The sequence below is a fragment of the Malurus melanocephalus genome, unplaced genomic scaffold (assembly GCF_030028575.1).
Source record: "Malurus melanocephalus ecotype Western Australia unplaced genomic scaffold, MMel_1.1 scaffold_195, whole genome shotgun sequence".
Classification (NCBI taxonomy): Eukaryota; Metazoa; Chordata; class Aves; order Passeriformes; family Maluridae; genus Malurus; species Malurus melanocephalus.
This window is the reverse complement of record NW_026623427.1, coordinates 979,096-1,004,024: the sequence shown is the minus strand read 5'-3', so window position 1 is coordinate 1,004,024 and position 24,929 is coordinate 979,096. Positions and strand designations below refer to the sequence as shown.

The 24,929-nt window shown below is 37.2% G+C and overlaps 1 protein-coding gene across 1 annotated transcript in view; it reads right to left on the bottom strand.

Annotated features, from left to right (window-relative positions):
* GPC6 (glypican 6) overlaps positions 1-14,892 on the bottom strand; it is a 190,385-nt gene extending 175,493 nt beyond the window's left edge. The window contains exon 1 of the mRNA XM_057373377.1: positions 14,760-14,892. Within this exon, the coding sequence (XP_057229360.1) occupies positions 14,760-14,892 (133 nt within the window). The remainder of the gene's footprint in view (positions 1-14,759) is intronic.
* Between the last annotated feature and the right edge of the window lie 10,037 nt (positions 14,893-24,929).

Below are 24,929 nucleotides of genomic sequence, written 5' to 3'. Positions count from 1 at the left end.
CAGGTAATGTGTTGATTTCTGAGTATCAAAAGGCAACTGGGCTATGACTGCACCTCATGCTAGCGAATCCCTGAGGAATGTCTGACCATTGTGAGGAAAAAGGATTAAAAGTTTTAGAATAAAAATCTAGGGGAGTTTTGGTTATAAATGAGGATAACTAATGCAAAGAATTGAGAACACAGAGCATCTTAGGGCCGTTTCATTGGTTTTTGATGTCTCCCAGGTCACTGCACATCCCCTCCCTTGCCATGGTGCCAGAACCCACAGGGTCACAGAGTGAGACAAACCACAGACAAATTCAGCTGAGCATACTTGTTGAAAAAGTAGAAAAGAAAGTAAAAGTGGTTTTCATAGAGATCAGCTTTCTGGCCCCCAGTGCTGGGACTGGAACACAGGGAAGTTCAGGGAAGACTGTCTGCCATCACTGTTTCCTGAAGCAGCATTAGGTCATCCAAAAAGGAAGCCACACTTCAAGCAACATTCAGAATTTTGCATTAAAAGCACATAAAAATGCACATTGACTCCAATGCTTGGGTGATATCTTCACTGGTCAGCAGCTGCTCAGACCCCATGAGAGCTGTATTGTTTGCTTCCTATGCTTTTTGGATCACTGCTACGGATATGTACACAGTGAATTTCTGCAGAGAGAAAAAAAGTAGTTCAGCTGTCTCAGGAGAGAGCTTCCTAAAGACAAAATTATCTACAGTGATTAGAAATTTCAGATAGTCATGGTAACTTCTCTGAATGCACATTGAAATCTAAAAATTATGGCCTTAAAAATGGAAATTGAATTAATCTTTTCAGATGGAAAGTCAGTGAGGTAGAGACCACATCTGAATCATTCTGGGAATTCTGAGATTCTGTAGTAGCATTTTTTGAGAACATAAGCTCTAAACTGTGATAATTAATCTTTTCAGGTTTATACCTGCAGGAATTGTACTTATTGGAAATCAAATTGATTAAGATTGTTATTCAATGTCTCTTCTTGCTGTGTGTTTCTTTCCTTAAAAAAGTCTCTGTAGCAAGAGAGAAGGTGGTATTCTGCTTGGAAATATCCACTCCAGCTTTACAGATAACTGATGTGGCTGGGCCATCAGCAAACTCAGGTCATAGGACCCACTTGGGAGCTCAGGGAAATACAGATAGCAAGCTTAGGCTCAAATCCGTGCTACCACTTTACATTGCAATTAGTATGTAAATCAGATTTCAGCACCTAAACTAAATAAAACTCAAGTTGCACCTTAATTGCAGTAAAAACATGTGGCAAAGCATCTTTTTGATATCTGTGTTTACTGTTCTTTTAGCAATAAAGGGTTTTTTTGATGTGGTCTGAATTTTCAACCCATGCAAACTCCCCTATTCCAGTGAGCCATTTTGGGAACTGGCATGTGCTTGATAAAACAATGCACCATTCTCACCAGGCAAATAATCTTCCACTTCATGTTCAAAGAATGGGAAGGAATGTGTAGGGCATCACAGCACTTCCAAATGACAGCAATTCCCCCCACAATTTGCTGCAATAGTTAGAAAATATTTTGTGTTAATCCAAGCGTTTTGTCTGATCATCCAGGTGACTCCATAAATGCTGTGAAAATTTTTGAGTTCATACATTAGGAAAACAGGATAAAACCTGGTGTTCTACTGGTCTATGGTCAATAAAAGGAAAAGCTGTGATTCCTAAAGGCCTGTTTCTTTATCCATCTGCATTTCTTAAACTCACTAAAAGGTAACAYATAGTACTTTCAGTATTGATTCATTCTTTTTTTTCAAACAATAGTTTTGTAGAAAGATATTTTGTTTGGGATGGTGCCCATTCATATTCTTGGCATTTCTCTAAAACCAATGAAGGCATTTGCTTCATTTCCCCAAAATAAACAAACTACAGCTGCTGTTCTTCAAGCTTCAGCTTGCTGCCTGTGCTAACATACAGCTTTTTAACACAAGAACATTTTAACATTCTAAAATTTTGTTAATTGAAGTGTTTAGTAACACACTTTTGGGAGCTCATTCAGCTCTCACACCCTCATTCACGAAATAAGAAATTTAAATAAAATACATCCAAGTATATAATGTAGAATAGCACAACTCTGCACCTTTTCTCATACCTTTCATATATATTAGCTATATTCTTCTATTTTTTTCTCAAATGAGGTCACCTACAGTTTTTTGATTTGGTGAGCTTGTTTAAATGCTTCAGAGRAATATTCAGTCATACAATAGAAATAAAAAAGAAATTCTATCWTATCTGTATCTGTTTAAATTAGAAGGATTTGATATATAACCAAAGCTTTGAATAGCAATGGAATTCAGACTCAAATGAAGGAATTTCAATAGCTACCCACTTTCCATTGAAAATATTGATATTTTGTAACTAAGCTACTTGCCTTGAATCCTAACTGTTCTGCAAGGTGTTCTATGGCAATATAATAGTTATTTATTAATTTCAATAGAATTTCAGTATAAAGTAAAAGTAATTCAGTATAAAGTAATGAAAAGCAGAGACTGCACATCTGGTAACTACTAATTCAATAACATTTTTACTTTTTATTTTATACTTTATATTTTTACGAGGATTGGAAAGCAATTTGGTCTACAGGAAAAGCTAATTCGTTTTTTCATATTCGTATCAGGGATCTTCAGCACTTGGAATAACACTTTTATGCCTGAAGTCTTTCAGTCTACCCTGAAAAATACTCGGAACTGGAGGAAAATTTTTCAGAAAATCTACCCTCTCTTGAAATAACAGTATTTCAGAAATCTGAGTGTCTATTTTCTCTTTTATAACAGCTCAGCACATACGTGTAGGATATATTGAGAGTTAGCTTCCAAGAAAAAGATGCCATGGTAATGCCAGCAAATAAACTCAGCTGGACATGAGATAAATGAAGACTAATTTAGATGGAACTATTTATTTTGTATGGTATTCCCAGATCTCTTAAACTTGCGTGTAGGTTTAYGGTGAAGCATTCAAAAATTTGAAAAAAAAAGACTTCTGATAACACACAGGTTTTGTGACCAGCTTAAAAGTTGAAAGATGTATTACCCTTCCTCATAAATGCTTATTCTTTTCATGCATAACGAATGCAATGTTTTTCAGTTTAAACATTTGTTCCAGAAGTCCATAGAGGCAAAAGTGACAATAAAATAGAATGCTTTTAGAAAAATAAGGGATGAATTGTGGCAAGTAGAAACACATTTCCTACAATGCTGATTAAGTTAWAGTACAAGAACCTTGTGTGCAACATGCTTTGCATATTTATTTGGAACACTGAAAAACTAAGAGGTAAACAACACTGGAAAAGCCCCCACAAACACCACCCATGAAACAGCCTCTACTGGCATCATCTGGAAAGGGCTGCATTCTTGACCCTTACAGGGCACTGTAAAGTCACAAGACTACACAATTTGGAGTTATATCACCATTTGGACCAAATAAAACAAAAAGACAAAATGAAGAGAAAATAAAATTATAATTCAGTGTCACATACTTTGGAAAAATCTATTTGTGATCTATTGCTTCCCTCTGAGACTGTTTATTCTCCAAAGAGTGCAAGTTACACTGATGTGATGGTTTATCTCCCTGTGAAGGGTCTCTGTCTGTTGGTTGGGCCCTGTAGCCTGTTCTCCATGGACAAGAAACACAGAAGATTGGTGAAGAAGTATCTTCCTGCCAGTGCTGCCTGGGCTCATGCTTGGGTTTAATATTGCCACATTTCAAACAAATGTGAATCCAGCTTGAAACATTATACAAGACTACCCTTACCCTATTCAGTAGCTCTACTTTAGACTTCCTGGCCTGTATAACTAGATATTCTTACTAGAAAATTTCTTTTTCCAAGGGGAGAGAAATCTTCCACATCTTGGAATTGACAGACATGATAAGGAGCTTGGAGGTGCTTTTACATAATGAAAAATAAGTACTTGCTCTCTTCATCTCTCAGTAACAAGTAGCTTGAAAAAATGAAGCAATTTCCGAATTATTTCTTCAGAGATACATTCAATATAAATGGAATTAGATCTTGATGTATTTTTCACTGACATATTTCCATTAGCAAATTATTTGCACCAATTAAAGTTCTGTTGCACTGTCCTTCCTGATTTCAACCTGAGTAATTTATAATACATTTATAAAACTTTTATAGAAAAGTTTGATCACAATTGAAATTTCAGATGTTTGTTAAAATGACTTGCATATTACCATAATTTTGGTTCTATGGTTCTATGCATATTTTTCTGGTAACTGCATTTGGATAAATAAAATAAAAGGCTGATGCTACATGTTTTATTAAAAGAGCTAAATCTGCTGGAAGACCTGTTGTATCATTTCATCATCATCATTTCATGAAATCCAAGATAGTAACATGTAAGTGCTCTATATTTTATCTTTTCATATTCAGGATAACTTCTTGTCTTTTCGGCATTGTCCATTCTCCATGGTGCATAATTTGTTTTAGTGATGGTTTCCATCTTATTCTACAGTTGAACAAAGTGCAAGATAGTGTCAGAGCCTGTACACTGAAAGTGAAGTCTGACCTTCATCTCATTTTATAACATTATAGTGAGATGYTTTGCTTAGCTGAAAAAATGGACTCTCTTCTGAGGTCAGCAACAAATATCCAGCAGAACCAAAACTCCATTCTTTATTTTTCAAGCTGCTACTTTCCCCTACACAGTTATCTGTATTTTAAGAGTTAACAARATAAGACAGGTAAAAAGGCTCTTTGCTGTTGCAGATTGAAATCTGATATTATGAAGGTGAGCTCCTACTGATGTGGAAAGTTCTGGTGGCTAAATGAAAAATACATGTTATGGGAGTTTAAACTCCCATAGGTTAACTTGCAATATAAATTACATTAAGGGATGTTGAATGTTATATTGCAGGGCAGGTGACACTGAGTTACACAGAGAAATAAGAAATATAAGAGCAGAGTTTTTCATATTACCTTCTAAACACATTGAAATTTCCCAAACGCATCAGAACACTTTTAGATTCCACTCTTGCAAAATTGCTCAGTGAATTTTGGCCATACTAACTCTGTCATAACATTCTGCATCAAACTTACCAGAAATGGTAAGATTTCCTGTTGGTAAGGAAGAGAGAACAGAGGGGGGGAAAAAAATCTATATTTTCCCTGGTATTTCCTACACCTGAAAAAATCTTTCTTTACAAGAAGAAATGGAGGGTTGACATGTTATAAGAAGGGAATCCACAGGACCCTTATGAGAAAGAAATAATTCCTGAATCTCTTGTTTTCCTAAAATTCTAATCTCTGCAACGGTTTTAAGTCTTTGCTCCACTAAATCTGGCACTGACATGGGCTACTGGCTAGGGATCTTTATCATAGTTTCTTTGCCAAGTTGTGAGAAATTTACAGCTCAGCCAAGCACTCTTCACCTTCTATTAGCTTATCTTAAAAAGTCTTTCCAAAACAAGAAAATTGACTGAGTGTAATCTGTGGCTTCATAAAAAAANGTGTGCAATATTCATACAAAATTATATATTTGAGCAGGTTTCCCCATATTGCTAATAATGTTTGGAGCATTTGGCAGCAAAGGGCAATATTTGTATAGCTCAAAAGAGACCCAAAGAGGYAGTCAAAAAGTAAAGAAAACTCAATGATTTAGATTGAAAGTGTCTAYATTTGAATTATTTTACTGATTTTTGGGTTGTTTTTAAATCTTCAAGAAACACAAAATCAAAACTTTCTCTGAATTTCAAGAACTAAAAAGGCATAAGGTACTGATACCAAGAAACCCCCAAATTTCTCAATAATGGAATGTGACAGATTAGTTACAATCCAAAATCACTTTGTGTGTGTGTATGTGTATATTGTTCATTTGCAAAATTAGAGTTTATTTGTAAGGAGAAAATTAGGCTGGTTGCCAACATTACTTTGTTTCTGTATTTCAAAAAGAAATTTATGATTCTGTATCGGTAATATACTATGGTACTATACTAAATAGGTATTATATTAAGACATTATCATAAACAGGTCATCCCTCATCAAGCAATGGCTCAAAATTATAATACAAAGCAAATCGATGTCAGTTTTGCTTTGGCATCCTTGTGGTAAGGGATCACCTTTTATTGATATTGTATAATAAACTCAGCAAAGTATTTTCAGATAAAATCAAGTGTTCTGATAGTTTCTTGTAGAACAAATTTACTTTGAGTTACATTTATCTCTCCATTAAATTTACCTCAATAATGGAGAACATAATTTAACATTTGTTTCTGATATTAGATTTAGAGACTCTGAAATAGTTAGTAAATTGATCTATCAGAAAAAACACATTATTCAAGACATTATATAGTTTCAAGTTTATTTTCAGCATATGRAAACTATTTTTTATTTATGCAGTTTTCTAAAATGGTTCCAGATTCCCAGACAGAACACTTTAAATGTATAAATGGTGTCATGGTGCAGCAAAAACTTTCCTCAGATATATGGTTTTAAATGCAGAGGAGTACAGGCAGAAAAAAAAGACAATAAAATGGAGAGAGAGACAAATTTTATTTCAAATAAAGTTGAAATAAAACTATCAATACTCCTCTGGACAACATTCTAATTATTGCACAATTATTTTTTTCCCTTAAAAATAGGAGTCCTTGCAAACATAGAATTTAGGTTTTCTCCAGTCTATCAGTACTGACCAAGTCAAATGATGATTTCACTGAAGATATGTTTTTAGAAATAACACAATTTTCACCCTTCCTAGTGTAATACAGCATTGCCTCCATTAAGCACAGCCAAAGTAGTAAGTTCAAAACAATTAAAATTAATATTTAGTCCCATCTACCTGGGAAAAATGGAACTCACGTTTTTCATTTGGATTGGTAATCCTTAAAATAAAACCCAAAAACCAACTGCATGGAAGTAGCTCTTTCAGGTAACTGAACTATAAAAGCATGGCCAAGTTCTGCAGTCCTGGTGTGTGCTTCACTCACAGTCATATTCCAGACAGACCTACTGCCCCAAATCCCCAAACCAGAAGGGAAACCAGATCAGGTAAGAGGCACAATATTTTCCAGCTGGTCCCTTGTCTGTGAAACAGGGAGATCGGTGCAGTGAAGTGCCTGAGGGATATYCCTACAGGTAAACAGGGATTCAGCCCTACATAAATGCAATTAATTGAGACATCAGATCCTCCACCAAAGAGAAAACTYTTTTGAGGTGCTAATATACATGGTAACCCAGGACAGAAACAGCAGCACTATTTACTGCTCTCCTGGAAGCAGGAAGCCCTTTGAGAAGGCATAGCTATGGCCTTGGAAAAGTACAAAATAATAGTCCCAGAACCTGCAGTATTTGAGCAATAAATAATGAACATATTTCCTGTTTCTAGAGATACCTTGTATAACATCTCTGGGTTAATTCATAGCATTTTAATGGCAGTGGCAAAACAGCTTCCCCAGCACTTCCCCTAAATGTAAACACAGACAAATGTGCTATTCTCTGCAACTTCCGAACTGCGCTCATGTGTACTAGACAGGCATTTCCCTTTGATGTAAAATAATGTGAAGGGGTTGGAGATGAGGAATGAAAATGGAACTAAAAAGTCATCATTTGGCTCCAATGGTTTCATTATGAAATCTTTTAAACTTTCTGACAATGCTGATCTGTCTTGCTGTTTTCAAAAGAAGCTGTAGCATTTAAGTGCTGCAGTCAACACAGGGCCCGGTGAAAATGCTGAGTATGTGACTCTCATATCACTTCATGTTTTGAGAAGCTTTTTCCTGCAAATGGAGAAATCATACAGTTCAAGAGAACTSTGCTGGCATGCCAAAGGCAGAATTCTAGAATGGCTGAATTTGATCCTGTATTTGTAGGGGTCATATGAYATGATGATGGGTGATGTGTTTTACGTGCACAAATATCTTTTGAGCCTTAAAGCAAATGGCATCGTTAATCACCATATTTGATGTGTCAAAGCTTGGGATCCCAAGGGGTCTGCTGCTGGACACCTGCACCTGCAGAAATCCACAGTCCTTCTTTAGGAACTGCAGTTTTCAAGAGTCACTCTGACTGAAGCCATTAGCACCCTTCCAAGATGCACCTCCAAACAACAAACTGTCACTGGTGTCACTGGCAAGATCAGGCCAGTGAGTCCCATCTCTTGATTCAGTAACAGGTGCACAAGACCTCCATAGTCCTACAGGAGGGGATCTCCTTCTTCAGTGACACACTCTAAAGCAAATGTACAGGGCAATGGATACTGTGAGCTGCTCAAAAGAATCTATATTGCCCCAGGGGGAGCACAGAGATCTGGCAGGGTAAGTAGAGTTTAAGCAGCAGGTGAGTGCTGGTGTTATTTGCATTCTGCTGGCAGTCCCACAACTTCAGAGTGCTTCTCTCAGGCTGAATTCATTTCCATCTGAGGAATTACATGCCCATACATACCCTTTAAACTTCTGAGGAGAGAAAAGCAGTGGGAAATAACARTTCCCCTCTTCTACACGTTATTTACCCTACTGAATGGTGATGTCCCTGTTTCCTATATACTGTAAGCCATCAGATGTTGGTATTGTGTTTAAGCTGTAGTCAGTGATTCTACTATTTCTGGAAAACAAGAGGAAAATATGGGATCATGGAGATTATCGCTTACCAGAGGATTAAAAAATTATAATACTGTAATCTTTTAATTAGGCATTGTCAAGCTGAGTTCACTTTTCATTTGTACAATTAYGTATTTTTAACCTGAACTGGCATAACTGTCAACAGATGTTAAGTCTGTGCTTCTAATAGCACTTTAAATTCCTTCGTGTTGCTACCCATGCATTATGGAGACTAATGGGCCTGAAGCACAGTAAAGGTTTTTTTCAWAAACAACATTAGATTTACATCTGAAGATCTTGTTCTCAACCTTTGAGCAACTGGGTTTGCAGCTGTATCACATATCAAAATACTCATTTTCCCTTGCTTTCTAAAAATAAGCTAAAATAGGGGAAAAATCATTCTGAACTAGAGATTCCATTTTTCATATATAATCACAATGTGGCTCCACACCCTTAGAGCCATCCACCCAACCCTGACATTTCAACTAAGGGAATGGATATTGGTTTATAATAATAGCTACTGTAGTCTGCACAACAAGAGACCTAAAGAAACTATTACTTCTGCAAACTCTGGAGGCACTAAAATTGTTTTAAGAAATAAGTGGAAAAGAYGAAAAGCATTAGGTTAAGAAAATTTTCCCTATTCTCATTCTGATGGTTGGCAAAGATGTTTTCACTTGAGGTGTCACGATAACTTTGGCTCAGGAAGAAAGCACGAAAAGATGATAGTCTATAAATTTAAATGCTTTCTAAGCATACAATAACTGAAAATAAGGCTTTATATGCGGGGTTTGAGTTTTAGCCTGCCTTGACYACGAATGCTATCAGTTTTCATAAGAGCACAAGATGAAAATGATAAAATWTTAGTGTTTGTATTCAAGTGTCCATTGTGTGCTGATGAAAAACTCAGCATGAGCCATCACTGCGTGCTCCCAGCCCAGAAAGCCAGYGGAACCCTGGGCTGCATTAAAAGCAGAGTGGCCAGCAGGGCAAGGGAGGTGACTCTGYTCCTTCTCTCTGCTCTTCTGACACCCCACCTGGAGGGCAGCATCCAGCTCTGCTGTCCCCAGCACGAGGATGTGGAATGGTTGGAGCAAATCCAGAGTGCCACGAAGTTCATAAGAAGGCTGGAGCACCCTTCCTGCAAGGACAAGCTGAGAAAGTTGGGGCTGTTCAGCCTAGAGAAGTTAGCTTTGAGACCTCATAACAATCACAAGGAAACAATAAAGGCTTACTATTATATTTATAGAATGATTTTTTACATGAACCAAAGTGAATCTTGAAGACCACAGTTATTCTTGTAATATGCCATTAAATAAAGTCAAATCAGGGTGGTCTCTTGAAGCTTTAAATGGAAAATGTTTATTCTTGTACTTGCACACASAACAGAAAAAGCACAGAGATGACTGTGCACACCTGATGGCTTTTGTAAGCAGTAAATAAAACTGATGGCATATTTTCATCACTAAARCTTTCACTAGGAGTAAGYAGTTAAGGTTTTGTTYGGTGTTTTTTCTGAAAATGATCTARTTGTTTTAARTGAGACTGCAGGGTATCTCTGCCTCAGAAGAACTCCTGAGGTAAGTGTCTGAGTCATACTGATGGGAAGAAAAAAGGGATTCTTAAAGCACCACAAGAAGGAAGTTTATTAGTAATGCAGAGCCACTGTAATGACAATAAGTGAAATAATTTTAACAGTGGGAGAAGCTTTTGCTGAAGCCTTGCAGATAAGATTTTCTCCTCTGGCTGAAGCCTAGCAGGATGGTGCCTGTAAGAGATGTCTCTGGCTCTCTGCTCTGCAGGCYTTGAGTATGGCAGTGTGAACACACTGCATGCTGAGCTGCCTTACTACACCACAGAGCTTGTCAAATATCAAATACACTCACAGCAAAGCCGCTTGSTCTCCACTCTAAGCATTAGGATGGCTGTGGACATGAACTCTTGGCTCTTTTTCACAGACAGGGATGCAACTCCTGTTATTGCACAGTTTCTGAAGTTTTTTTTGACAATCTCCCACCTACTAAATCATGGGGGTAAGGTCAAGGTGACCCTGATTAATCATTCAATAATTCGTAGGAAAAATAAAAAAGGACTTGTAATTTTTGCCACAATAAATAGCCATGCAGTGCCAAACCTCCAAGGATTGCATTTGATACACCACTACACAGGCATTACACTTCAACATTAACTACAGCAACAAAGCATTCATCAATTGCTTTAGATGTCCACAAAAAAAACCCTGCTCAGATACAGCAGTTGCCATGATTAAAACAACTACCTGGATTTTTACTCCTCTGTTGTGCTGAATTACTTAYGTAAGGACTGCATATTTGGCTCACAATCTTGCTAGATTTTCAGATTTAGTATTATCTATGTTTTTGTCTCAGAACAGAAGAAACTTAACTCTAATGCTAATTGCGAAAGAAATTCTCCAAAAACAAATKTGTTATGGCCATTTTGCCATGTTGAACCTGTGATTAAGGCAGCTGCCAGAACGAGATGCATTTGCTTCCAGTGGATGAAGTTTTTTGTCTGTTGAAGCTGAATGAGGATACTAAGAGAAAGTGTGATGTCCACTGAGGAGGGCTCATCCCTCATCTGACATTCTTGCTTGAGAAAAAGAGTAGTGGAAGAGAAATAAATGACCAATTATAGGGAAAGCTAAGGTTAGGGAAAGTAAAAGAACCTTAATATAGGAACAGGGACTTAAAAGTAAGAGAAAGACGAGTAACAGTATTGCTAAAATTGAATGTCATTCTCCAAGATATAGGTGCTTTAAATTTTTGTAAGTGGGAATAATTTTATCCATTTATTCTGTGTTTCCATGACAGAATGAACAGTGGGATCCCTGATTCTTATTGCTGTTAATTGGTATCRCTCCATGGAGAGAAGCATAATTTTGACTATATCTGTTGAGCCACGAGACAGAGAAAATCCCCTTTTCCCCACTCCACAGAATCATTCAGCTCCTCCCTGAGGCAATCTCCTTCCTCAGCAGTACAGCTCCTCTGCTCGTGCTTTTTATCTTGCATTTTCTAACTTTGCTCAAGACTGCTACAAAGGAGATTATGATGGRTAACTAACAGGCAAAACATCAGAAGCAAGCTTTGCAAAATACACATTTTCAAARTCAGTGTGGCAGGTTTACTTTTAAAGAGCTCTTAAATATTTTATATAAATACCTGGAAGGAGCATTTTTTTCACTACAGTTTTATAATTATAATATGATATTAAAGATTGTCTTCCTTTCTCAGGCAAAATTCTGAGTTGCAGATGATCTGCTAGAATGAGATGCTACATTTGGCTTTTATTGCAGAATAATGAAAACAACGAAATACAAAAAGCCTGTAATGAAATGTTACACAAAAAGGACACAGACCTTAAGGGGACAAAACCAGGAAATATATARCAAGCCATGTGTCATGCTGCTGCAGCTGTTTCACCTCTTACCAATTTTCACAGTCTATAAAATCTTGGAAAGCACCAGATGTTTAGGGGAAGCTGTCCCACTCCCCCTAGCTTTGAAAAAAGAGGCAAGATTTATTARAGCTATATATACGTGATTCCAGTCCTGACTTCTATATTTATGAACCAGGTGAAACATGCAACACATCCTGATGTCAAACAGCCCATTTACTTTCCTCTGCTCCTCCTCATGTGCAGATCCTGGCTGTTGCTGAACCACTGCCGTAACTACAGAGCAATATCAGGACATGCAGCCCAAACTACAGAATTTACTTTGTTACTGACAAACSTATCTGAGAGTTTTCTCCTAGTACCAAGTTCTGTCAAAACAACCTTGCAATGCACAGATTATGAGCTAAGCAAAACTATCTTGTCTATGAATATGCACCAACATTTGGGATTCCTGCCTAGGCAGAGACTGTTAATGCACAAAATTATCTTTTTTYTCTTTTCCTAGTGCATGGTTCCTAGTATTGGAACAGGGATAAAAACTGCTCATGCATAATTTCCAATCTTTCATAGCTCAGCGGTGCTGTAAAATGCTGCTGTTCGTTTTAATTCAGTGAGTAGAAGTTTTGTTGTGTTTACCACTAAGGGAATTGCATGTGTTATTAGAAAGCCTCTGACAGCTGTCAGAGACAGAGACAACTTGCCTCATTTCAATCTTTCATAAAGGAAGGACCCTCATCTTCAGCAAAGCTGTCAGAAGCCTGAAAAACAGGATAAAAGAGAATACCTTTTCCAAACACATAAAAATCTCTGTATCTCCTCTATTTTCTTCCCCATAAACTTACAGAGGGGAAGTTGTATAGTCRGAAGAAAGAAAAAAATATGATTTGATGTATTTGTACTGTATACTGCCTTATCATTACTACCTGCAGGGATAATTGCATAGTAGCCTGCCTGACATGGTATTTAATAAATTAGCACTCTGTTTTAACATTACCTACAAGCTTTCATGCAGYTGTTTCTTTTTTCTGAGAGCAAGAACAATCAAAACCAAAGAGACATTGATGAAGACAAGGGCTTTGCAGCAAAGAYTCTGAAAGTCTGAATCTGTAAGCAYTTCCACACTTTCCAACACATCTCACCATGCCCAGCACTCTCACCGAATTTAAAGCACAAGAAAAGGAMATCTTCTCTTAACACCTCAGAACTTSTAGCTTTTGATTTAAACAGGTGCTTGCCTTAATAAAAACTCCATTGTTTATTTTAGTTCAAATATTTGGGGTTTTCTTTCCTAAAAACCTATATAAGTTTTTTAATCAGAATAAGTGACATTTCTGACATTAGTGCTTAGTAAATAAGCTTAGTAACTTGCTTATTCTTCAGTGACAGAGAAACAAGCTTATTCCATGCCTTTAACAGGTTAGCATTGTTTTCCCATCAGCTCCTACTTAGCTTTCTGATGATGATCAGATTCTCCTTTTCACTCCAGTAATCCCACTGGTATCCCTCCATACAGCACTGTTTCTGATGTCAACTCCTTTAACCAGCACAAGGGACAGGGAAGGCAAGAGTATCTGCATCATTTGTTTGATATTGTTGTTTGCATGCTATTTTTATAGCACACTCAATGCTCGTTTTCACTTTTCATACTCTGATTCATTTTTCATCCTGTTTTCTTCTCCCTATCCATCTTGCACTGCTGAGTAAAGCAAAAATCCATGAATGAGTCAGAGTCAAATTTTCAAAGTCACATTGGTCAGTGGGGTCTGAAATTAAGCAGAATGAGATTGCTTATGTTTTATGTTTCCAAAAAATAGAAAATAAATTTCCTTTCTTCAGCTGAAATAAAGAAAGTTTTATCCCATTTTTTCCAGCTGCATTTATTTTTCTGAAATCCAGTCTAGACCATGATGCTCATTAGTGTCTGTGGTAACTAGCTGTTTCTATTCCTTCCTTCAGCCTTGTCTAATTGTCATCCTATCTTATCACCAAAAGCAACTCAAAACTATTATTTCTTGTTATATGTTACTCTTCTGGGAGGCTTTTTTTTTGGTTGTGGGTTTGGGGCTTTTTTTTTTTTCCTTTTTGTTGGGTTTTCTCTGTTTTGCTACAGGATAGCTGAATGGCTGTTTAGGGGAGATTTCTTTCTTGCTTTATCCTTATCTCAATGAAGAATTATGTGAATAAAACTGTAGGAGCAGCTTTTCATAAATACATATTCTATGCTCCATTCTAATTTTGGGTTGCATGTTTGCTGCTTTTATTCAGTACACTGGAAGGGGAACATTAGAATGTTTGAAGCAAGAATGAGGAATCAATAATTTCTCATGTATGTAACTTTTGAAGCTTTTTTGCCTATATACTACCAGAATTAAGAACAGCAGCTGTTGTGATTTATGTTGACTGGATGTTATACAATGTTATTATCTTCTCAGCTTGCAAGAGCCTGGTTTTCAGTTGTAGTACATACTATTTCTGCCATGTTAAGCTTGTTATCAAATCCTCAACCAAATCTTTCTCAACATTTCACATAGCATGKAATAATTCAGCTCAGAAGCTGTAACACCACACCATTCCTTTGGAAATCTGAAATGTGAAACGTGACTGGCTTAGGGCAGGGYGAGCAGTCATTTCTTGCTGCAAGCCATGATGTTCAATTAGARAGTGAGCTGCATCTGCAGCTGCTTCATTCCAAATATTGACCGACAGTGTCTTCTAGCCTCACAGAACTCTGCAGAGATTTGCTATTACCAGAGTTTCCTTCCACTAATATTTAAACTCTTCTTACCTATGAACAGATTCCACTCAGTATCCAAATCAGCCTGATTTGCTAGGCAGCCCTTCATTACATTGAGGCAATAGTTGTTGCAAGGTTTCACAGTGGGAAGTCCTCTGCAGTAAGGGCAGTACAACATCTTCATTAACGCCCGGATGCACCCTGGGGTGGGACTGACCTGCAGAGTTTAAGGCAGGGAAAGAAAAAGAAAAAGGAGGAAATCAATCTCCTGTTCKGTGAATTTCGGGATGGCTGAGATTATGCCTCTCAAGCAATAAGTGCAGAGGGGGCAATTTGTGAAAAGAGCTCAACCCTTAATAACACCCTCCTRTAAAACTAATCGATTCCTGCCAATTATCTTCATTTAGCACAGCAGAGACTTTCAGGAATGCAAAAATCAACACTCCCCTACTGATAGCAGTGTTTGCCTCCCCAACCCTCCCACACAAGATTTACAGGAAAGCGAAGGAAAAACAATCAGGGAATCAGCTGGGTGGTAAGTGACTGATCCTAATATGGATGATCCTGAGGAGACTTCTCACTCATCCTATGAAAGCTAGAACTGCCGGTCCCACCAGCACTGGATTAAAACCCCCTCTTTATATAATTTATAATTAATACAGAATAACCTTGATGATTTCTTTAAAATTATTCAGAACTGCACCATGGCAAAGAGATATCATTCTGTTTTCAGACAAAAACACCTTCTGAATTCTCAGACAAATTCATAAAGAGATCAGACAGGGTTTGTTTGGGGTTTTGTATTTTTTTTAATATGCTTCCAGCATCTCAAGGGACAAAAAGCATTATGGACAACACTCTAATGCCTTTCAATTTACATATCAGCATGGCACATGCCTGCACATGCTGAACTTTAAGCAGCTGATAGAGACAATGGAAAGACACCCAATGAATTTAGGGTTTTCAGTCCAAGTCATCGACACTGGGAATGGCTGACAGAAGAAAGTAGTGTGAYAATATAAATTTTAWGTGATACATGCTACAGTTTGCACTGGAAGGACATGGATTTCCTGGAGAGGGAACACGGAGGTTGAGGAAAGATTTTTGTGTAAGTCTTCATTATTTGTAATGATCCTTTATCTCATCTCTTTTAGTCATCAAAATGCTGGGCATCTATTCAACGATGTGCCTCCCCTGTTACATTAAGAGAAAGAGGTGCTTTTTTTGYGGTTTGGTTTTTCATCCTATCTCTTGAAGAGTGGAGTTAATCATCCTCTGGAAGATATCCATCAAATCCTCCATGTCTAAAGTAAAACCACACAAACTGGTCACATTTCACAATGATATAAAGTTCTTTGGGTAAATAGTATTTCCCTCACTCTCTTCTGTATTTAATTGTTTAATCTGACTTTAAAAGTCATATGTACTAGTAATATGTACATTTTCAGGCCAGAGTTTCTAACTTGGATTAAAAGTGCATGCTAGGCACCTRCTCACATTGTCACGGTGCAGTGGAGCACAAGTTTCTCATGCTGGACTGAYAATCTAGAGCAAGGACAAAGGGCTGCAGGTTCCTCAGTGATTTCAAAATTCCTGGACTAGAGATTGCAAAGCAATGGCACTCCTTTCACTCAACCTGTTGGTTKATGAATAAATGCAACACAACTGACATGAATTTGAGGGGATGAAAATGTTTTTCCATAATCATGGTAACTTGTGCTGAAAATGTGAATCTAACTTTGCACTATAGTTGAACTGATTGATGTCATTTGTATTATCAGGACTGTACTAAAATTGCGTTTCTTTTCTTTTTCTCTGGAATTTGTTTCTCCATTTTTGATGTTAAATGATTGATTTTTAGAGAACTATACAGGACATTGTCTTTACACAGGATGTTTTCACAAGAAAATKATTCTGTTATGAGATATAGCAGATGCTTTTGAATATGCTCAGAGGGGATTTTTGCCTTAGTTTCTTAGGGAAATGCACTTTACTAGCACAACACTGCTGGTATGTGTGAAGGTATATTTATCCATCCTTTTCCAATAGCTTTTGAACTGTCAGCCAGTTTCAATCAAATTTGACTGAGCACTTCAGGTCTCAGTACATTAAGATCCTAYATGTTTTTTTCTTTTTAAATAGACAGCTGAGAGGAAAAGAGGAGAGAGGTTCTATTATTGCCTTTACTGAGGAAAAGGGTGAAACATAAGGTCAGTTCCTCACAGATATCAAAGAATCCACGTTGAAAATGATGCTGTGAATGACCTATTRGCTAGAAAAAGTACACAGGAAACTTCCACCTTATCGAAAAGCAGAAAATCCAAATTCAAATAAAAGGTGGACTTTATTAGTTTCACTTCTCAGAACTACTTTTTAGAGTCACTTATCCAATTGTTGTGTACCTCCAAATCTAGAACTGGTCAATTTTTACAAAAAGATTGGCACCAAAGAAGGAAGCAAGCAGAATAGATATGTTTACAGTCAACAACAGAATCTTCAAATTTATATTGAAAAAGCTGCTTAAAGTCAGAGATATTTTTATCTGTGAGCACTGAGAGTTTTGTCAGCTAGGTTCCTTTCTTGCCTGAAGTTATGTTTTTTCCCAGCTCCTGTAGTGTTATCAACACCAAGCTGTCAGCACCTAGCTGACCCCTTAGTTGAGCTGGAATCCAATGTTCTCCTATCCTCACCTTCCCAAATCCACTTTGGTACTTGTGCTGACATATATCCATAAGATGTTGATCTTACACAAACATTACTGTCAATTTAATTCTCGAAAAGCATATCTAAAAGAGAGAAGACAGTCCCTGTCTTTATATTATACATTATCTTCTTTTTTTTTTTTTTTTATTGTATTTATATAAAAGAAACCATCAATATTTACGTGGATCTTATTTTATAATAAGTGAAATTTGAGAACAAACTAGCTGTCATGCCTCACTCTCCCAGAGATCCAGATCATGTCCCAGGTCTGCTAGGACAGGACCCTAAAGGCCAGTTAGAGTATCTATTTACACAGAACCTGTGAGTCTTGAATCCTTACCACATTACAGAACTGCTTTAACAGAGAACTTCCCATCACAGTCCACTGTGAAGAAGTCAGCACAACTTCCAACCACTCCAAAGCAATGAGCAGGACCCTGCCATCTTATATGTTGCCTGAATGTCTCCATATTTCCATACAAAATGGTGGCATCATTAACAGCATTTTACAACAAAGAAAGGTACTCCACTTTTGTTATGAATGAAGTAATGTTTTTTAAGAGAAGAAGCCAAGATGTGAGTCCAAGCAAAGCAGATGGGGGAGGTTTCTACAGAAGCCTCTGTCACATTATTTATATCACCATCTGACTTATCTATGTCATCTTCTGACAAGGACTAACACAAGCAGATCTTTAACCTGATCAAGGTTTCAGAACATGCTGTGCTGGTGACATAAAATACAAGCACAGATGAATTGCTGTGCCTGCTGGCTTACATTCACTTTGCTCACTGCTTGCACCTTCTGCTCCAAGCTGGCCACATCCCATACTACCACATTGTATTGGCACTACATCTCCTCTGGGTTCCACTTGGTGCCTGAGTGACTAAAATACACAATTATYATTTTGTGTGGTTATTTTTCAGCTCAAAGTGTTTGGAAAATAGGAGTCAGCAGAGCAGRCAATGGGAGTAAAAGGGAGCTCAATAAATGCTGTGTGTTTTGTATGAAGTGAGACCAGAGGTTTCACAGTGCTTACACTACACTCTGCTTAGCATTGAAGGAAGGGAGGGGACCAAAACAAGACAGGTATCTTCATACAGGTCTCTGGGAGCAGTATTTATCCTGCCAAAAGTGTATTTCATGGRGAGACAGGCAGAGGGGTCCAAAACACATCTGCAGAGGGCTCTCAATTAAGCTGTGACCCRAGCGTTGGATGAGTCCTGTTCCCAATCCTGCTCCATATTCACCCATCACTTAGCAGCACTGATGAACCTTTAGGTAGCCAAACTGTGGCTCAGGGAAATATAACTAATAGCACAGCTACTTAAAAATCTGAAGGCTACAAGTTAACTGCTGTATTGCAGCAGTTAAGTGCCTTTCTGAACCTAGTCTTCAGTGAGCAGCCAGGTTTCAGTTCTTGGCTTCAGCTGGGTTTTTTTGTACCTTTATTATTGAAGAATACAATCAGGTCTTTTTCTTCCATCAATAACAGCTGAATTATCTTTCATGCAAAAAATAATCAAATTTTGCTATAAGATTCTGAAATCTTGGTTAGAACCCAAACATGAAAAAGCATCCAGCTTAAGAGTGTGAGTATTTCAGAAAGCTATGAACTTGTGAAATATGGAGATTATCACAGAAAGTTGGTTTTCAACCACCTTCTTACTGCTGGCAAATGCTATAGAATGCATTTTCAAAGCCCATTTCTCATTTCCATCTTACAAAAAACAAAATTCAGAGTATCACACACATAAGTATGTTTCTGCAGACTAGCCAAAAGCAGATAAGTCAGAAGTATCCAAAACCTATATTTGCTAAGGGCAGCTGTTCCTCATCTCATGAGTTTCAATGTTATTTCTGTAAGTAACATTTGTGGATGGATACTGCTTGATGCTTTTTTATTTTTGTCTTTTAAAATACATTGCAATTGGCTCTACGATAATCGCAGCAGAGAAATTTGCATARACTTCAAAGTTCAGAAATAACTGGTTCATACGTAAATCATATAAATCAGTCAGATCACACTGAATGACATAACTGGGGAAACTGCTACAGAGGAGTCATTAATTATAGCATGCTGTCTCCCTGACTGACTAGGACAGCTTCATTTTAGCGCAAGCAGACGTGAATACAGCACATCAGAAAAGTGCCTTTCTGAGCTTTGATTGAGCCTAGTAGCTTCAGGACATGTTACATTACTGCATTTTGTAACATTTTCTGACAGCTTCAGCTTTACCTAAATGCATGTTTTTGCATACATGCAAAACCCCCCAAAAGCAATATTCTTAAGGGCTTCATTAYAGAACACTTGTTTTCCCCCTTCAGAAAATCTAGGAGGAATATTACTTCACCTAGAGGACAGATTTTGCAATGGTGAACTYGCAAACATAAATAATTGAGGAGAGAACTTCTTTGGGTAAAAGCCAGGAAATTTTACTGTCTTGTAATACTGCATTTGCAGACTGCTTTGTTATGYATTTGACCTGTTTTTATAATCAAAATCCTTGGCTTTGTCAAGTATACAAACATAAACCTTTTCTTTCTGATACAAAAAATCAGAGAAACTGATTAAACAATTGGTCACATTTAGAAGGATACAACATGTTGAGATAAGGTTTCTCCACTTTCATTTGTAGGAGATTTCCTACAAACTGGTGTAGGTTGTCTGGTAATAAACTTTGTCCTTCCAAAGTTTTATTGAACATACCTAAACTCATAGAATAAGTCCATACACCACACTTAGGTCCAGATCCTGTCATTCTTGGCATAAAATAAAATTGGTCAAATATGAGAAAAATTAATCACTATGGAGACCACATCAGGGAACTCACTTCCTACATTTCCTGTGCACCCAGAGGAACTCCTCCCATTAGATGCCACAGAGTCACCCCTTAGCATGAAGACTTTGTGAGGGAAACTGCTGGGAGGAACCAGTCGATTTCTAGCCAATTGGCCAAGGAAGTAGATGCTATTTAAAAATGCCTCTACATGAAAACAACTCATAGTTTGAAGGAGAGAGGATTATATTTTATTTTTCACAAGCTTTATGAATGCATTAACAATCAGACTGCTGGATTAAAACTAGAAACTTCCACTTCCTTCCCATTTGGTGTTCAAAATGAGGGTGAGATACATTCCTGCAATCCCATGTAAACAGTCCATAACTGAAGAGAATTTTGAAAGGAATCACCATCTTTAACACTTTAGTGTTGGCTAAATCATCCAGATTTCCRCTCAGCAAGCTGATCTATGTCCAGCAAAGGCATGGTGCACTGRCTGAGCAACTGAACTACTGGCATCCTTAAATTATTTTTTGGATCTCTGTTCAGAGCATCTACATGACGGTAGAAAAATGAGTAAGTCTCCCAAGCATAATTTTATTCATAGCCTAACTATCTGTGAGTTTACACAGGTCTAGAGTCATAGAATCATGGAACATGTTGAGTTGGAAAGGATGCACCAGGATCATGAAGTCCAACTCCTGGCCCTGTGCAGGACACCCCAAGAATCACACCCTGTGCCTGAGAGCATTGTCCAAACACTTCCTGAGCTCTGTCAGGCTGGTGCTGTGACCTCTTTCCTGGGGAGCTGTTCCAGTGCCCAAACACCCTCTGGGTGAAGAACCTGTTTCTAATAACCAACCTAAACSKTCCCTAACACAAYTTCAGGCCATTCCYTCAGTGCCTGCCCCTCCCTTTCTCCTCACAAGGAAATTGTAACCTCAGTGAGGTCTCCCCTCAGTCTCTTCTCCAGCTGAACAGACTGAGTGACYGCAGCCACTCCTTACAGTTTCCCCTCAAGGCCCTTCACCATCCTTGTCCAATAAAATKCTGGCCAGGTCAGAATTTTAACTTGCRTATACTGACTGGAATRTTTGGACTAACTTCAAGAAGTCTCMCYACATTCTTTCACCAWAAAGCTACMATAYCTGTGGAGAATTCCATGGTACAGTTCTAGGGATTCTTGTCCAAAAATCCTGTACTGTTTAATTCTAGCATTCATATAAAATATTCTATTTAAAATCAAAGGGGACATAAGGATTAGTGGTTCATGCATGTGATTTCAGAAGAGAAAGAAGAAGACAAAACCTTTAATTAAGAATTGCATTCCACGTGCTAGAAATTCCACGTGCTAAGCACAAAAAACATCATTTCTGATCAGCCATCATAAGAGTGATATAACCAGGATCAGACTGAGATATGTCATGAAGCACACTTTATAGGTATACAAGATTAGAAATCTTTAAATCACTCATCCTAACAGCTTTTTCTTTCATTGAATCTTTATTAACTTCAGGACAATGACTAAACTTTAGCTCAATCACTGGCTGTTTTTTGCCATATACCTTTGACATTATCTTCTCCACATGTTACAATTACTCTCTATTAGTTTTCGTTGTTGTTTATCTTTATTATTGGGAAATCATATAAAGCTTAGCCAGTAATGATGGTTTTGTTCTTTTTGCTTTTTCTTTTCTTCAAAGATTTGCTCACTCTTGGATCCAAGTAATTAATTTTTCTTTTTGTCCATGTTTTGGCTATTTTCATGAACACTGAATTTCTGATTAACTGCTGATTTAATTTAATTGTCATGGTATCAAGAAAGTTCTTTTCAGCAGATTTCAGCTGAAATTAGGTCTCTATGTATCCAATTAGAACTACATAGAAATATTCATAAGATTTTGAATGCTCTATTGAAGTACTTCTCGTTGTTTCAGACTGACTTATAGAAGCTAAGACCTCAGTTCACTGCTTTTACAGCACAATCTGATACAAAAATGGAAGCACTGCATCAGCCATACTCAATTGGGAATTTATGTTGTAGAAGGTCAATTTGAGAATATTTGCTTATATCAACCAAAAATCTAGTCTAATAGTAACCTCCTAAAGACAAAAATAGCTATCTTTTTAACAATTAATAGCATCCCAGATGACTGAAAGCTAGATGGCTTGGTTTAAGTACTACAGCTTTGTACTAGTGCCTTTGATWTTGTGCTTGAATTATATCAAGCTAAAAATTATAAAAAAAACTACCGCCAGTTAAGCAGCTGCAAGATTCTTACAACCCTGGGATAGTATATCTCACGGATACGATGAGAGAAAGCATGGTCATTTTAATTTTAGTGTATTCATATCCAACAAAACATTCTTTTAGCAAATGTATAATGTATAGTACAATATGTTCATTAAATTATTTGAAAAAAAATAGGGCAGTATAGTTGAACCCTAGTGAAGTTTTAAAATGTGATAAAAGAAATTACACATTTACTATCTGACACAAACTGTGCATCACTAAGAAAGGAGTTGTTAACTATTGTTCATGTTCAACTGAGATATCCTTTTCCAGTATCCATGACTTTGAAATCATGAGAAGCATAGCAACTATCTTTCTTTCTAATGCCTATTAAATTGTGAGGTATTTTTCTTACTTAATTTTTCATCTCAGTTGTGTTCCAATATGTGCTCAGTCCTGGAAGGTGTACTAATATTGCCCCTCTATTTAGCAGATGAAAAACCATGAAATATTACAAGACATTTACAAAGGAATTTAAGTAGATAAACCCCTAAAACTTAAGCATCAGAATTTTGGAATATTGCCTGTGGGCATTGCTCTCATCTATAATTTGCCTAAATTATCATGATATGTAACTGTGAAAGTGGCTGTACAAAAATAATGATTGGAAATCTCTAAGAGTTTAGAGAAGGACCCTGTAAATCAAATAATGAAAAACTGTTGGAGAGGTGAATTTCACAATTTCCCTACAGAAGTCAAGAGYAAGAAAAGACAAGGATAAAACATTCAGATGTTTACTTGGGTGAGACTGAAGCTCTATTTATYGGGGAAAAGAATAGCTTCTCCTATTTTTAGGAAACTAGGAAAAYTACTTATCAGATGATCTGAATACAGAAAATCTAAATTTAGAAAACCACTTGAAAAGTGAAGTCACAAGATATTTTGTGTAAAGCTTATGTTTTAAGCTCTTGATTCACTTCTGAATGATGCTTTTCAGATTTTTTTTCGTATAAAATAAAATGTTTGAGCACTYACATATAAATATTAAAATGTTCTTAAATCCTGTTTTACCTGTCAGAGACATAATTAAATTCAAACAAACTGGATGGAAATGAAAATTTATTTGACTAAAAATCATGCAAGCTGAGAAAATACTCCAGGATACAAGGATTTACATCCCATGAGATATTACTGAGCTGAAAAATCTGCCCTGCAAATTTTGTGGAAGAATATTTATCTTTCTCATCTGTTTTTAGAGTAATCCCACATTAAACAGAATTTGAGGGACAGATTCCATCTGTTACTTTCCTAGCATTTCAAGTACACTAAGGTGAAAAATCTCTGAAATAATTTCTTCCATCCACTCCCAGAAGATGAAAAGTTTTCTATTACACAGAAAAAAGGAAAGAATCTCACAGCTGTTAAGATTTCAGACCCCACAATCTCTTCTGGAACTTAAACCTTAAGATGCTCTCTTAATAAAAAGTAGCTACTCTTTCTTCCCAGAGAAAAAACCAAAAATGCCTCTCACTTAAAAGGGAATGTGCTCATTTCTTGCAGCCTCATTCTCCCTGTGAGGGAACAAAACTGCTGTAGAGAAGTAGGTTAAGTATTGCCCAGGTACAAATCATAAATAGCAAGGCAAGTCCTTGATTATCTGGAAATCAAACCCCCAGATAAGCAGAAGGAAAAACTCTGAGAGAAAGAGAACTGTCACAGCAGGAGATAATGATCAAATAGAGCACTTAGACGTTTTGTGGGGCAGTATCTGAATAAGAAAGTGATGTGAAGAATGGTCAAAGTCAGTCCTACTTGCAACACCCACGAAGTTTGAAATGCAGACTCTATACCTGAGAGCATTCTTGCTGATTGCCTGTGATTCACTGTGCCAACCAAAAAAGAACCTGAGAAGAAAAGCAGCTCTCYCAGAGAGAGAGAGGGAGAGCAGCAAAACTGTTCTGATCACTCACAAGTACCTCTCCTTCACTGTCTACTGATGTGTGAATTGTTTCCCTGACTTTAAAAGGGCATGAATTAGAGTGGTGGAAAGGGCTGTGGGATGTCATATTTGTGCGGTGTCAGCAACAACACACTCCTGAGAAAGAAATAAATGCATACATAATATTGGCAGTCTTGGCTGATGGATGATAAATTATGCAATAATTTGAGGTGACAAGTGATAACAGATTGATCTAGCTTGTTCCTGCTCCTTCCTGCTCTAAGAAACCTGGAGCCATGATTAAAAAGACACCAAAGTCTATARTAAGGTGGCCACTAAATACTAATGTGATCACTGTCTGAATTAGTTGGCAATGGCAATCTCCCAGAAACAAGTAAGGATATGCAGATTCCGTACAGCCRTTCTTCTGCCTGATGAATTCTTTGGGCTGCATATTTGCAGTGACAAAAGGGTAGGAACTGGGTAGATTAGTATTAAAAGGAAGGTATTTTTACTAGAGAAAGAAATAAAATTGCAGGAGTAATGAAACAGTTAAGTACAAGTC